Source organism: Myotis yumanensis, unplaced genomic scaffold (assembly GCF_028538775.1).
Source record: "Myotis yumanensis isolate MYYU_CA2020_CCGP unplaced genomic scaffold, mMyoYum1.0.hap1 SCAF_3, whole genome shotgun sequence".
Classification (NCBI taxonomy): domain Eukaryota; kingdom Metazoa; phylum Chordata; class Mammalia; order Chiroptera; family Vespertilionidae; genus Myotis; species Myotis yumanensis.
In genome coordinates, this window is record NW_027223754.1 from 167,858,671 (window position 1) to 167,875,025 (window position 16,355).

The 16,355-nt window shown below is 41.4% G+C and overlaps 1 protein-coding gene across 4 annotated transcripts in view; it reads left to right on the forward strand.

Annotated features, from left to right (window-relative positions):
• SLC38A1 (solute carrier family 38 member 1) overlaps nucleotides 1-16,355 on the forward strand; it is a 74,910-nt gene that overhangs the window by 46,616 nt on the left and 11,939 nt on the right. For all 4 annotated transcript variants that reach the window (XM_070410375.1, XM_070410376.1, XM_070410378.1 and 1 more), the window contains 7 exons: nucleotides 6,731-6,804; nucleotides 8,580-8,672; nucleotides 9,234-9,315; nucleotides 10,295-10,377; nucleotides 12,275-12,333; nucleotides 12,459-12,572; nucleotides 14,761-14,840. In XM_070410375.1, the coding sequence (XP_070266476.1) occupies nucleotides 6,731-6,804; nucleotides 8,580-8,672; nucleotides 9,234-9,315; nucleotides 10,295-10,377; nucleotides 12,275-12,333; nucleotides 12,459-12,572; nucleotides 14,761-14,840 (585 nt within the window). The remainder of the gene's footprint in view (nucleotides 1-6,730; nucleotides 6,805-8,579; nucleotides 8,673-9,233; nucleotides 9,316-10,294; nucleotides 10,378-12,274; nucleotides 12,334-12,458; nucleotides 12,573-14,760; nucleotides 14,841-16,355) is intronic.

Here is a 16,355-nt window from a genome sequence, read left to right on the forward strand (position 1 = left end):
ATTCCTAATGGAGTGAAAGTCCAAAATACTCACCAAGTATAGCACATTCCTTTATTTAATGATGAGTACTGTGTAATAATGAGTGCCTGTTTTGTAAACAGGAAGAGTTAACAATCATAGCAGATGAGTCCCACCCATTGTTTTTAAAAATTGAGCAGTTGTGCTTAGTTGGTGAATCATCTAAGATGCGTCTAAGAAGTCAATTCTCTCGGCCCCAGAGAGGTAAGAGTGTGTTATCTGCACACACATGTGCAAAAATCCCACATGGACTTTTTCTGTCACTGAAGAGGTACATGTTTACAGTATGATAAAGGGGGCATCATTTTAAAATGATGGAAAGGTTCTAGGTTTGAGGAGAAGGGAAACCGGTTATTCTTGGGAATGGAAGAAGAGGAAGGACACGCCAAGAGTTATAAATGGAGCGCCCACAAACCCGAAGCTCTACCAAGTACTATAGGCAAAACAGGAAGTGGTGTGGGCATACGACTTTCTTACTGGTATAACTTCCTCACTTAAACGCAGGCCCCCTCCCAACTTGTTTAACATCACAAAGTGTCAACTAAACTGACAAATTATATTTCCATCTGCATACCTCTTTTAAATACTTATTTCTTTTTAGGAATAAATCTGTTAGATATTATTTGATTTGGTCATCAGTGATACATATTTCTTTCTCTAGACAAAATAAAATATCTAACCAACAGTGAGGCTTGCACCAAAGAATTTAGATTTAGCTACAAGGAAACACATAGAATGAATTATACAAATAATTGACCACCACCTGTTCCCTGTCCAACCTTTAAAACCATCCTTTCCTTCCTTGGTTCAGTTGGTAAATATTACAAACAGTCACATGCTATCAGATCCCAGGGTGCTGGGCCTCTGATCCTCAGAATGTTGAAATTTAGTCAGAATTTAATGACTAAGATGTCCACTTCAGGACTGAATGATTAAATGTTTCTGCTTCTTTTTGTATTTTGTGAGCTCTTTAAATGAAATAGGGGCTATATTAATGAGCTTGGGATTTAACCACCCTCCCCAAAAGGGTTTGGAATAATAATATTTGAAAGGCTATTTATATTTTTTGTTTCAATACTTGTATTGTAAAGGTAAGATAATCATTAAAGACTTTTTTGAAAATGCATGAAATTAATTTAAAAAGTATAAAGAAATCATCCAAAGTGTCACTGTTCAAACTTGAGCTCTGTTAATAGTTTGATGTATTTTAAGCTAAGTTTTTGTCTTCTGCTCTCATTCCTACACATTTTCTGCACATTGCCTTGGGCAGACAGCATAGCGTGATGGTGATAAGGACTTTGGAGTCCGATTCCCAGGCCTGAGGGCTCTGATGCTATGTGACTTTAGACAAAATATTTAACCTCTCTGAACTTCAACTTTCTTATATGTAAAATAGATAGCAATTGTACTACTCCTAAGTGACATGTTTTTAACACGTGCTTAGCATGGACCTCACATAACAAATACCCCGATATTTAATTTTAGTAAAGATCAAGAAAATGTTTTATTGATTATATTGAATTCCCATTAAAGTAAACTAAAGCTCCAGGAAATGCATTTGTATGTCAAAGATAATTTTTGAAATTTTCAAAATAAACTTTCACATGAATTAGGGACCCAGGACACCTTATCTCCTTCCACTTGAGCTCTCAAGAAATAAACCATTCTTCCTCTGTGTCCTCTCTCCTCTCCACTTAAGCTTCCCACCTGCCTGGCTTCCCTGGGCCAGGAACCACGCTGCGCCACCACCTCTGCAATGACCCGACTTCTGACCACAACCTCGTCTACTCCCAGCACCCAGCCTTGCATATTCGCACCGTCTCTGTCGCTGAATGTCTGTTTCCTTCCCTGCTCCTGCTCGGCTTAGATGGCACAGTCCCTCACAGCCCTCTCTTTCCCACCCGATAACTTTCCTTTCCCACTGGCTGGCCAGCACACTAGCCCGGGAAACCCCCACATCTGACCATTCTCAGTTGGTTTCTCCAGGATGCCCAGAGCTCTCCCTTTTTCCCCAGCTCAGCAGTGCTTTTAAATCTTTACTTCATACAGACGTTTCCCTTGGGAAGAATCGGAGGTAAAATGAGAGACCAGGGGGAGCTAGTGGCAATAAAAGATGAATGAAAACGTGCAGGAGGGGGAGACAGTTTGGAAATGTAGAAGAAAGGTAAAAGGTAGAAGGGACTGAGGGAGAGAGAGGTCACAGCAGGAGGAAGGACTGGAGGATGGTTGGCCAGTAAACAATATGTTTCCTTGTACCGAAGTTTTACATTTTCGTGTAGATATTTTGCTTCAACCAGCATATATGTCCTTGAGTTTTGGAGTGAGGCCCTGAAGATGGTGGGAGATGCTGATGGATGAAGGCAGGACTGGCGATAAAGATCACTTTTCCTCCAGTGCAGGGGGTTTGTATGCGGACTGGATTGAGGATGGTAACAGTTTTATACCTTTGGCCAGGTTTAGAAGAAGAAGAATTATATAGTCGCTGAGCCTCATATCCCTTTTGGAACAATAGAGACATGGCTGGTGGAGGAGCGGAGTGGAGTTGAAACTAAGAAATATATACCTTGGTGAACATGTGTTTTATTTCTAAGCACAAAGCCAGATACTATTAAGACTATGAAAAACTTGCCCGCGGCCATGAAGGACAAAAAGAAGACTCTTTGGCCTGGTGCCCTGGGTCCCAGGGCCTTGCCATGGGAGTAGGCATGGGGGAGGCAGCAGCAAAAGACTCCAGCCAGCTGGGTATGTGGGGGAGGCCAATCTGCCACCCCCATCAGAGGGCCCAGCTCTCTGCTCCTCGGAGCCTCCCAGGACTGGGGACTGAGGACTGAGGTTACTCCAGGCCTTTGGCGTCACTGGCTCTCTGGCCTCGAGAGCCCCGGGAAAGGAACGGGCTGGGATGAGGCAGACAGGAGTGGGTGGGAAGCATATACCTTGGTGAATATATACCTCAGGGCCCTAGTGCCCCGAGGAAGTCAACTAAAGGAAGTAGATAAGATCTCGCTTTCACACTGAGGCCAGGTCAGTGACTCACGGAATGATAATAATTCAGCTCTAAGTGCAGTCTCAGCTGCGCAGCCCTGGGCCCACGTTACAGGTAATCGCGCTGTAATGCGGGCGTGGCACCCACCTGCAGACAGTGTGGCGGGCGGTTTAGCCCTACTTCAGTGGTTGTGAGAATCAGAAACACTGAGATGTATATACCACAGGGCCGGAGCTCAGCTTAAAGCCCTGCTGCTCCAAGAGGGGCCTGTGGACCAGCATGACCGGCATCACCTGGGAGCCTGTTAGAAATGCAGAATCTCAGGTCCCACCCCAGACCTACTCAGTCAGAATCTTCACTGTAACAAGATCCCGACGTCATTCACACACACAGTAAACCAAGAAAAGCTGCTCTGCCCGTCACTGGCAGGGAGAGGCATGCTGGGGAGGCCGGGAAGGGTTCCGTATTTTGAGAGGAGTGGGTCCTGGAAGAGCTGAAAGCACTCACCTGCGTGGCAGCCCCATCCGAGCTATTTCTGGATCCACAAGGGTGATTGCCGCTTCACCTCCACCTCTTCCAGGGGCTCTGCTGCCAGGGCGGGAGTACGTCATGTGATCTCATTTTATAGCAAGGCGTGTGTGTGTGTGTGTGTGTGTGTGTGTGTGTGTGTGTTTTAATTTATATGGGTAACATTGGTTAATAAAATTATATCGGCGTCAGGGGTACAATTCTGTAATACTTCATTTGTTTATTGCATTGTGTACTCACCACCCAAAGTCTAGTCTCCCTCCCTCACAATATATTTGACCCCCTTCACCCTCCCTCACCCCACTTTCCCTCTGGTAACCACCCTCCTGTTGTCTGTGTCTTTGAGGTTACTTGTGTTTAGATGTCACAATTTCTGTGTCTCTGACATCTCTGACCGGATCCTCAAACTTTTCTCGGATCTATTATAGCCCATTAGACAATGTATTGGTCCTTTCTAAGAGTCTACTTTTTAAAAATTTAATCCCATTAATGCTAGAATCTATTATAGCCTAAAGCAGTCTTAGAATCTTACATATAGAATTTGGATCTGCAGGGGTGACCTGATAGGAAAATATTTTTGTTCTTATTCACTTTTAGTCTTTGGAGGGAAGATCTATATTTTGGGAGAGATGAGAGGAGCGGCCTCGGAGATTGGGTGGCCAAAGGCAAAGGCTATCCTACTCTCTCTGTGCAGGTGCTGTTGTCTGGGTTGCAAGGTTATGTCTCTTAAGCACATGATCAGGGAGTTCTCATCACTGTGGGAGGACTTCATTTTGCTGTTAAGTGTGGGGAAGAGGATAAAATCCCTGCTAAAATCTTCCCCGATCAACACTTCCCTTACCTGAAAAGGAAAAAGAAGCGCCTTGGCCGGTATGCCTCAGTGGTTAGCATGTCGTCCCCCACACTGAAGGGTTGCGGGTTTGATTCCCAATCAGCATATGCCCAAGTTGAGGGTTCAATCCCTGGTTGGGGCTTGTGTGTGAGGCAATGGGTTGATGTTTCTCTCTCTCCCCCGTCTCTTCCTCTCTGTCTGGAATCAATGAAAAACTTATCCTTGGGTGCAGATAAAAAACACACACCAGTCTCCCATTTAAAAAAAAAGGAAAAGAAACAATAAGAGTTTATGAAAAAATTCTTTATCTCTTGCCAAGGGCCACAGGCCAGCTGAGCATCATCTACAAAGAGATTCAACCAAATAGAATGTGTTAAAAGGACCAAGAGCAGTTTCGAAGAAGTTTCTTTAGAATATTTCTTTTGCTAATAAGTAACCCATTTGCCCGGATGTAGGGCCTTTGGTTAATCATTACGTAGATTTTGGTAATTATCCCTTCTACTAGGCACAAAGCTCCTACAAGGTCATACTCTTTGCTCATTAGCTTGGGGCCCAGTGGTAAGTCCCGCCCCCTCTTCCCCAGGTCAGTCCCCGGAGAATTGGCTCAGCAGGGTACGTGGTCACTCTAGCATAGCACGTGGCTAATCCTAAAATTGCCTCCATCCTGCCTCCAGCTGGGAAGCCCATGCTGTTCTGTGCCACACAGAAATCTTCAGTGGCCTGTCACATGCACATGTCAGAGTTGCCACTTAGTGTTCAGTGCCCCTAAAATCATGTGTGAACTCCGAGTGGAACTCGAAGCTTACTTCTTCCACATAAATATTGTTTATCTTAAAAAATTAAAGAAAAATCATACCACAGCTGTCTCCTATATCTTACCCTCTGGCAGAGCATATCAAATCATGTTCCCTTACATATCTCGAAACTGCTGGAAGGGTTAATAAAACATGCTTGCTCTCAGTTTCTTGTGTCCCTCAGCCAGAATAGATAATAAGGGACTTACCCTCTTTATCACTCTCCTGTTCAAGGATCTTCGCTAACTCGGTCTATATATGAAGGCACTTCCTTACAGCCAGATCTTCATTTAAATTCTCCTTTATTTGTTAACCTCCATCCAAAGTGCTGGGGTTTCTATTCTTTCTCCCAGTGTTTGTCTTACTTCTGCTGAGCTCTGTTCCTCTTGTGTTTTCTGGCCATCTCTGGCAGCCCACCTACTCTGCAGTTGATCATTTTGTTCTCCCAGTGGATATCCGAGAGAGCTAGGGAGCAGTCTTTCTGTCTGGGGCAAGGGAAGGCACCCAAGGAGGTGACATCTGAGCTGGGCCCGAGGGCAGCGGTTCAGCAGGTGTGAGAGGTGGTGAGAGGGTTTGGGAGGGAGACAGCCCACGCTGAGAGAACTGCAGGTTTGCCAAGCACTTGTCAATAGCACCTGCTAGAAAAACAATTGCCTTACTTACTCAGACCGAGAATCAATTACAGTCATGTACGTACTATGCTAGGGATGTATTTCCCTACATCAGGGAGTGAGTGGTTTCATCTGGGGGATTGGAAATGTTTTCTTTTTAATAAATAGGCTTCAGTTTCCATGATGATGTCTGTTTTAACCAAATGATACAGACATAATCTATGTAATCTGCCACCTTGTTTTAACTGTGCTTTTTCTTGAGGAGGATTGGATAATGAGCCAGACGTACTAAAACAAAAACAGGAGTTCATCATCCAAAAAAGTATTTTCATTGTTTTTGATTGTCAAAATGTTTCCCATCCATTAAAAGAGGTGCATATGCTTTCAAGAGGAACCAGGTGCAAAGAAAGTGAATGATCTCAATGGTCCGATGTATAGATTCATAAATAGCCATAGAAAATCGGATAAAAGAATGTTAGATATTATTTGGCTTGTGTCTTTATATTATAGGTGAGGGATCTAGGGATGGGAGAAATTGGGCCAGTTGCCCAAAGTCACATGGTCACTGACCTAAGGGTCACAGCAAACCTTCCCCCAGCCTCCCCAGTCCTCACACCCCCTCCTCACTCCTTACTCAGAGGGAGCAGGGCACATAGACTGCAAAATCTCTCCTTCATAATGTTGTTTTAGAGTCATCCCAACTGAAATGATCTCAGATTACTATTTAGGCTTTGAATTACGTAAAGGATTTGAACTGTTCGTTACTCAGATTCTAATGGGCAGTTCTTTATTTGGTAGAACATTTTGATCAAGGATTTTAAAGAAGGTATGACTAATAGATTCCACAATTCGGATACCATCTACAAATAGTGTTAACCATATAAACAAGCCTCTGGCTTTCTAAAACATAAGGTCAGAGTATGTTCTTTTATAGTTCTGACATGATTTCTTCTTTTTGCTTTAGGGTACTTTTGTCTTCGGTGACACTGCTGTCTATATATTCAATAAACCTTCTGTTGATCTGTTCAAAGGAAACAGGTAAGCTGCTAATAGGTCTACTTTTGTTAAAGCCAGGAGGAATGATTTTGATGGTGATGAAATTGTAAACAAATGAGGCTCTTCCTGCTCAGGAACTTGATTATTAAAGAAAAAGAGTACTTCGGCCGACAGTCACTGGAAGACCTATAGTAGTATTTACCCAGAGAAATAGATACAGCAACTATAAATTAAATTGTCACGAAGAGTGCACAATGGTGTTGTCATTTAAATAAACCCTCAATTATACCTCTTTTTTTTTTCTTCCTAGTTTAAGATGACTTTGTTTTAAAGGCTTTTGTTTTTCCCCGGGTTTTTATAAATTCAGAACAAGGATCCCATGTTTTTTATATTATAGCCTTCAAGTTCTAAAAGTAAATAGAGCTTTTATTCTCTTTCGTGCCTATTTCAAGGAGAAAACGTTACTCGAGAGGGACTATGGGAGTGAGTGTGCTAGGAAAAGATTTCAAGGACTCTGGGCAGTGTAATACCTGAAGTGTTTATTTTCTATTCCTGGGATAATGGGTTATGTTTGTAATACTTTGACTTTTGCATTAGCTAAAATTACATTGCCCGACTGTTATTGTATATAGACGACTCCATTTAACTGGAACATTCTGTAATAAATTGAGGATCTAACCATTATCTGGTTTAAACATCAGTCTTATGAGAGATTAAACAAAAGTTCAGTTTAGCCTGACCCATATTACTTTCTGTGAACGTTTTGAAAATGTCAGCTGAGTTGTCATAAAGAATTAGAAACACTTTTTTAAAAATGGATGGCTTTGAATCTTAGTATTTATTGAGAAAGGCTAGTTGAATACTTTAGAATTTTGCTAGAGCCAAATTATTGTTTAGGTAGACCTCTTGACTGCTCTCTTAGGTGAGTTGCTTATTTTTGAACTAAATTTTACAAACAATCAGAATTCTGATGGTGTGACTATTCCATGCCTCTGAACTTGTTATTATATTTAGAATACATGAGACATTGAAGGAATATGATTAAGATAGTTCTTTGTTAACCTAAACATTCAGGTTATTAATTCAAAAAGAGCCTTTTATCCCAACTGTCAGGATTTTTATTTTTAAATCAAATCTTTATTTTAATGATATTCACCAGACCTGACAACACGTCCGAGTGGGGAATTCCCCCAGTAAAGTAAAAGGACTATTTAAGGCAGTCAGAAATAAGCCTTATGACCTAATAGTTGAATTGCAATGCTTTTGTAGCCAACCTGAGAAAGGAGAATTTGTGGTCATGTCTGACATTTAAAAATGTCAAGAGGTTGTTTATTTATTTATTTTTTTAATTTAAATTCTTTATTGCTTAAAGTATTACATAAGTCTCCCTTTTCCTCCATTGACCTCTCCTCAGCCACCTCCACCTCCCAAGCGAAATAAGCCAGTCAGAGAAAGATAAATATCACACGATCTCACTCATTTGTGGAATATAATGAACAACATAAACTGATGAACAAAAATAGTCATAGAAGCATCAGACTGTCCAACCTCTGAGGGAAGGCGGGGGGGGGGGGGGGGTTGAGGAGATAAGAGATCAACCATAGGACTGTATGCATGCATATGAGCGTAACCAGTGGCCAAGGTTGTTTTATAACGAGAATGTCCTTAACCCTTGCAAAGTCAAGAAGACCATTTGTGAGGTTTTGAGAAAGACATGAAATAACTTGGGGAATAGACAGTAGTGTGATGAATCTTGGCTAGTTTTAACTTTTAGAGCCCTGTCATTTCTTGTGTTCTCAAATATGATGTCTAAATAGGTTGCATGGTTTATGAAAAGCTGGGAGAGCAGGTCTTCGGCACCACAGGGAAGTTTGTCATCTTTGGAGCCACCTCTCTACAGAACACCGGAGGTAAAGACAAACACAAACGTGCTTTTATGCTTAACTTTAAAGTAGGTGGCCCTGCTGGCGTGGCTCAGTGGTGGAGTGTTGACCTATGAGCCAGAAGGTCACGGTTTAATTTCTAGTCAGGGCACATGTCCAAGTTGTGGGCTCAATCCCCAGTGTGGTGCGTGCAGGAGGCAGCTAATCAATGACTCTCTCTCTCTCTCTCTCTCTCACCATTGATGTTTCTCTCTCTCTCCCTCACCTTTCCTCTCTCTGAAATCAATAAAAATATATTTAAAAAAATAAAGTAGGTGAACTTTATTATGTTTTCTAATTCTGGTGGTTGGGTGGTCACATGAATTTTAACATAATTCAAGAAGTTATCATTCCCGTTGCTAAAACGCAACATGGAAAGTAAAGCGGAGACAGCAGTCACTTATTTAAAACCAAGGAAACTGTGAGAGTGTCTAACGCTGCCTTTGTGTCTTACTGAAGGTTACTCTAAGAACAGGCTGGTAACCTTTTATACGGCTTGCAACATGAACCTCAGTATCTTCTTTCTAAAACGTTCTCATTTTCCTCTAGCAATGCTGAGCTACCTCTTCATAGTCAAAAATGAGCTACCCTCTGCCATAAAGTTTCTAATGGGAAAGGAAGAGACATTTTCGTAAGTCATAGACCCTTTTTTTGTAAGATAATTAAAATGTTTTTAATCGAAATGTGGGCTAACCAAAGTTTTTATTTTATGAAAATTGCCGAAACAAAGTTTTCCCCAGGCTGTTTTTTTCTGTTTGTTGTTTCAACACGTTTCTCTGGAGTTATCTAAGTAAAAGAAGCAGAGAGAACCCCTTGAATATGAGCATTTCCAAGGCAGATTCATCGGTCAGGCTGAAAAATGGTAGATGCTGCATTTTCTCAAGAGCCTAAAATCTATGTCTAGTTTCTATGAAATGGAACAGATACAGAGTATTTTTTTAACACAGATGTAGAACAAGCAAAAAAAAAAAATTGAGACGCTTTTTTAAAAGAAGGGACATAGCATTTTGGAAGCAAAACTTACATGAGCCACCTTCGTTAAAGATGTAGTTAACCCTGGAAAATGTTGCAGCTACATTTGGTACAGCCGTTATGTTTTGACTCTCTCTTGTTTAACTGTCCTTGTAGGTCTTAGTTTCTGTTTTCTTTCAAAGGAGAATCATCGAAGCCATAGCCCTAGTGTTCTATAATCAGGATTTAAGGTCAAATACAAGAGATAAGGGAGAGAGCCTGTGGTGACTTGTTTTTCAAGGATATTAGGCAAGCAAAACAAAAAGGAACTTTCTCTTTAAATAATTGATGATACAAGTTGTAATCGGACAGAATGCAATGTGTGCATTCAGCTTTGAAGCCACATAAATAATTCAAAGGAATGCCACATTGGCCAATAGAGGAGGAAAAGAAACCAATATCCCTTCTTCCGTCACACGGGGGAAAGACAGCAGTAAAGGAGTAGTGGTTGCGTTAAAGTGTTTGGATAAAACATGAATAATGATAAAATTTAATAACAATTAAAACATCAGTAAAAATATATTGTGAAATTTTACTCTTAAGGGGAAAAAATGTCATTTTCTAAGGAAATATGGCCTCCCCGCTGATATGTCTTTCAGAGCCTGGTACGTGGATGGCCGTGTCCTGGTGGTGATTGTCACCTTCAGCATAATTCTCCCTCTGTGTCTCCTGAAGAACTTAGGTAAGGAAAGATCTTGCTTTTATCGTAGTCTCTACAGTGCCCAGATAAATCAGAAACCTAGTAAAACGAGCAACTTTGCCCTCAACTTCCACTTATACGGTAAAAATTAAGTAAATGATAAATTATAAGTATGAACCAGTCTCAACTTTAATATGGGATATAACTGTGGCTCAGTTGGTGGGACATCATCCTGTGCACCAAAAAGTTGCCAGGTCCATTCCTGATCAGGGCACATGCCTGGGCTGAGGGCTCAATCCCTGATAGAAAGTGTGCAGGAGGCAGCCGATTGATTTTTCACTCTCTGATCTCTCTCTCTCTCTCTCTCTCTCTCTCTCTCCCTCTCTCCCCCCCCCTTCTCCCTTCCTCTCTCTCTAAAATCAATAAAAAGGCTTTTAAAAGCAAAACAAAACACTGGTCAGTATGTGACTTCCTAAGCAATCATTCTAGGGAGCTATGGGGACCGGCAACAGGCAGGGCATATTTCCAGTAGCACAAACGTACAGGCTATTCTGAGAAAAGTCAAAAAATGGAATTCTCCTGATTATTTAGACAATTTTATTTTTTTAAAAATCTAATATCAAGACCGGAAGTTGCTTCTATTTATTCCCCAGAGTATAGTGAATTACTCTTAAATGACAAAGTCTAACCAACCTCAGTTATTTGCCTCATTACAGAGAGAGAGAAAAGTGAAAGGTCGAAAGTGGAAAACAACCACTGGGCCATATCCATTTGGTTTTGGCTTCTCTAGGTGCGTTATCATCAGAGACGAGTGTGTCTGATGTTATGGGAGTTTCACACATCGAATGATGTGGCCGCACTGCCGGCCAGTCCAAACCTTCTAAAATGCATTTCCTTTCATTCTGGGCTAATTCCAGGCAGACATTTAAAGTTCTTCCCAAAATGATTGCTAACCATGGTTTCTTTTGTTTTGTTTTGTATGAAAAATATCCAGCCTCTGTAGCTGTTCTGTAAGATCTATAAGTAGACGTTAAACACACACACACACACACACACACACACACACACACACACAAACTACTTAATGTTCTGTTTTCTGGGTCTGTGTTTAGGCTTTTGTATGTATATACACATAAGTCTTTTCAGTTTAAGTAGAGAAGGGCCTTTCTCCCCCAGAGATGAGAACAGTGCAGACCCCAGAGGCCACTTAACTTTGCCTCTCTGGAGGTTACGGTGGTTGGAGATCTGCCAGACATTCTAAGGGGAGCAAGGTAAAGATCCCCAGATGCTCAGTTTATCCCTAGAAATCACTCCCTCTCCTCTGTGCATGCCTCTCATTTGGGAAGAGAAGGATTGTGGCTGATAGCATTATGTATACAACAAGTGCATAATAAAGAGGAATGGATTTGGCCATAGGTATCCATCAGCGTACAGCTTCAGAATTCCATGACTAAGTTTGGGAGGCTGTTTTCCCCTGGATTCTGGGAAGCTGTTCTCCAGTGTGTCAGGGAGAACTGGAATCAAAACTCATAATAATGTTTTTACTTAAAGTCACATTTTTGCCAAATCAAGTAGCACTATCAAAGAATAAATCTTACATTCACATTGGCATGTCTATATACATTTGAACCCCAAACTGTGCTGGGGAAAATGCATTACCTTGGCTGGGGTGGCTCCGTTGGTTGAGTATCGTCCTGTGCACAGAAAGGTTGCGTGTTCACAGGTTGCAGGTTCAGTCCCCAGTCAGAGCACATACAGGATGCAACCAATTGATATTTCTCTTGCACATTGATGTTTCTCTCTCTCTCTCTCTTGCTTGCTCTCTCCTCCTCCTCCCTTCCTCTCTCTCTAAAAGTAATAAAAACATATTTTTTTAAAAAGTCATTGAAAGAAGGTGATGGATAAAATAGTAACTTTAATTTTTTTAAACTTTTTTTAGGGTACCTTGGCTATACTAGTGGATTTTCCTTGAGCTGTATGGTTTTCTTCTTAATAGTGGTAAGTGTTGGTTGGAATGGTATGTTTGGTTTTGCCATAGTACAATGCTATGTAACCATTATTCCTTAGTTGGCTCTATTTGATATAAAGTCTATATTGTTTCTCCTATTTTTTTTTAATATCAGGTTATCTACAAGAAATTTCAGATTCCCTGCATTGTTCCAGGGCTAAATGCAACAAGTGCTAATTCAACAAATGCTGACATGTGTACGCCAAAATATGTTACCTTCAATTCAAAGGTAAGTTTCCTTATCCTTTAAATATAAAAAAGAGCATTTTTATTAATGGCATTATATTTCTTATTCTTGTAGTAAGTAATCTGTTTTAAATGTATTCAATCTCAAAAGGACACAGTCCCCTGCTTCCAAATTCCACAATCCATTTAGAGACCTTTGAGAAATATACAAATACTAGTAGCCCATCACGCACAGTAGGCCGCCCGCCGCTTCCTCAGGAGCTGGGGGGAACCGCAGCGCACCCCGGGAACCTTCCTACTTCCACGGGAGGCGGAAGCGAGCTGCCGGCGCCCACGGGAGCTGCGCCACTTCCGCGGGAGGCAGGAGGGACCCGCGCTGCTTCCGCAGGAGGCAGGCCCGCCGTCTCCTCTCCAGGCCTACACTCGGCTGTGAAGGCTGTGGGCCGGCCCCCCTATCCCCTGTCCATGTCTGCTCTGGCTCCAGGGGGCTGGCCCAAGCCGGACCCAGCGACAAAGCAAGCATTGCTCCAGGCCGCTCATGCTGCCCACTCTCAGCGCCATGCCCCCCCCACCTCTCTGCCCTCCCCCACCCTCCCCCCGCCCCCGGGATTGGGGCACTCTGACGGGGCTGAGAAGACTGGGCACTGCCATCTTTGTGGTGGAGTGATGGTTAATTTGCATATTGCCCTTTTATTAGATAGAATTATATTTCATGCTCCCTCTTTTTTTAAAAAATATATATTTTTTATTTATGTCAGAGAGGAAGGGAGAGGGAGAGAGAGATAGAAACACCAATGATGAGAATTATTGATTGGCTGCCTCCTGCACGCCCCCTACTGGGGATCGAACCTGGGACCCTTCAGTCCACAGGCTGAAGCTCTATCCACTGAGCCAAGCCGGCTAGGGCTTCATGCTCCCTCTTAACCCAGTTTACATGTAGGACAACGTTAAGCATTCTCTGTGAAAATGTCTTTCTCAATGATTGTCTCAGCTCTTTCCTATAGATCTATAAGAAATAGATTGACAACATCCTCAGCCCACTGCTTCCTATCTGGTGGTGACTAAAAGAAATGCCTCCAACTTCCCCAGCTTACACATTTGAAATACACATGCCACCACAAGTTGGTACTTACAAAACCGTCATACTATGCGATATTGTTAATAGTATAGGGAGCAGTGGACTGTGGGACTAATCAGGCTTGGACTTGAGCCCTCAAGCAAGTTACCCAACCCCATGTGTAAAAACAAGTATTCTATTCTGTATCTTACCAGGTTTTTGTTGTTGTTTTTGTGTTTGTTTGTTTGTTTGTTTGTTTTTAAGAATGAGGTGGGTTCAGTGCTTGGGCAAAATTAGAGGATGACAAATGCTATCTTTCCTTCCAGTTTCTTTTTGCATAAGAAGTTATGTTGAGCCTGGCCAGCATGGCTCAGTGGTTGAGCATTGACTAGGAATTAGGAGGTCACGGTTCAATTCCCTGTCAGGGCACATGCCCATGTTGTAGGCTCAATCCCCAGTGTGGGCCATGCAGGAGGCAGCTAATCAATGATTCTCTCTCTTCAATTATGTTTCTGTCTCTCTCTCTCTCCCTCTCCCTTCCTCTCTGAAATCAATAAAAATATATTTTTTAAAAAAAACAAGTTATGTTGAGTTTGAAAGTTTTAAAAAGTCATATCTAAGAAAACCGATCTGTCTATTGCTCTCTGCCTCTCTTTTAACTCTAAGAATGAAGCCAAAGTAGTGAGTGTGGAACTATTTTTCTTTTTTAGAAGCCACCTTTCAAGTCTGTTTAGATGCAGCCTACATATATAGCAAAGAGCAGTCAAATAGAGGTAGAAGTCCTGGCATGTCACCTGACCTGCTGGAGGGGGTCAAAAACAGCAGTGGCCTGCCTGCTGCTCAGGGCTATTGTAGACTCCGAGAGATAACATAGGAAAAGTGCAATGTAACGGGTTAGCGCCATGTAAAAATGGGTTGTGCTATGTCTGGAGGATGTAAAATACGCTGCAGGTGAGCTGTGTCTCAACCCTCTCTGAGCCAAGTGCCTAATGTCTCAAGCTAGATAAACTCTCTTTGGAAAGCTGTTCCTATTTTAGATATCAAAGCCCTCCTAATAACCAAATAATCCAGGGATTCTGAGGAGCTGTCAGATAAAACTACAGCTCAGAAATACTCGAGCTGAATAATTTTATGATAAAAATACCTTTTTTAAATGTTTTTTTCTTTCAAATAGACCGTGTATGCTCTACCTACTATTGCATTTGCATTTGTCTGCCATCCATCAGTCCTGCCAATCTACAGCGAGCTTAAAGAGTAAGAGGTTTTTTTTTTTTTTACCTTGATCATTTTATAACCCCTCATTAATAGGCAAGCCCTGTATTAAAATAAACAGACTCATGTAATGAACCCCACGGATTCATCACCCAGTTTTAACATTTACTTTCTGCCATTCTTGAGCAAGTTCTGCATTTTAAGTAGAAAAAACAAAATAGGAAGATAAACCAGAAACCTGCAATATATTTTGGATGTAAATATAGAAAGTGGTACACTCAGTAGGCTTTTTTTGTTAAACTGGTTTTTCAAATACTGTATTACTTAGAAAGTTCAAGTATTTGGGTTGCTTTATGTTACTTATATTTCCTTGGCAGGTAGAATATAATGATCTTCAGATTCAATATCTGTAAACTGCTAAACACATGATATCTGATTTGCCTGTTGATTTAGATGGAAAAGGCTGGTAAATCAGGCAGAGAAAAATTAATGCTAAGACCACAAACTAGACAAAAGAATTCTGTCGGTCATTTGAAATGATTAAGATGATTCTATGGATTCGATTTTGATTGCTCTTCTAGAGAAAACTGAAGGCCTACTTATACATTGCCTCATTGGTTCTCTTTTCAGCTTACCGTTACCAGACTTTATATAGAAAGTCATTGTGGCATAGTCTTAAGCTCAGAAAAGATACACAATATAGTTATTTTGTATATTCAAAATATACCATTTTGAAACAAAAATAAAGTGGATGTCACTTAGCATTGGATTCACTCATGATTCTGCCTCTTTCCTATTTAATCGATATAGGTAAATTTTGAAATATTTACATTTACCGATATCAGTGCTAACTTTAGGATCCTGTATTTAGGGTATTTAAATTTGTCTTTGGCATCTTTTCAATGTTATAGCCCAGCTTTTAGTTTGTAATTTTCTCGTGTGTACATCTCAGTTGTTCTTGTCTTCCATACTCCCTGTTATGACACAGCCAAATATGAGTATTGGTAGTCTCTTATTGAGAGCAAGCCGTGTAGACCAATTACTCAGGCAGTTAAAGCAACTTAAGGTGCATTCAGACTCTCAGAGTAAACCTGACCTAAGAGACAGCCCTTCATCATCACCTTCTGTGATCATTCGGGTGCTTAGTGCTGTGGAGACGCGCAGGCGTCTAGGTGCACCTCTGGGGCCACTCAGTGGGAAAACGGGAACCTAATAACAGCATTAGCAACAGGACATCTGAGGCCACGTTCCAGCTCTGCCTTTCTCTCCTGTGAATGCTCACTGTGGAGAAAATAGCAAACACAAGTATTAAAAAAATACTCTCTGCCCTTCAGATGAGAACTCGATGTTCTTTCCAAAGAATGGGTAAGAGCACTCAAGGAATGGTTAGTTCCCTGGGTCTCTCTCTCATTCAATACCCATTCAGTATAAAAGAAGTTATTCTAAACCAGCATAATGGCCTGGGGTAATTTCAGTTGGTCAGATCTGTTCTACCCTGATAGAAAGTGAAGTTCCTGTAAACACTTTTGTGTTAACACTGGTCTTTAAATTCAGTAA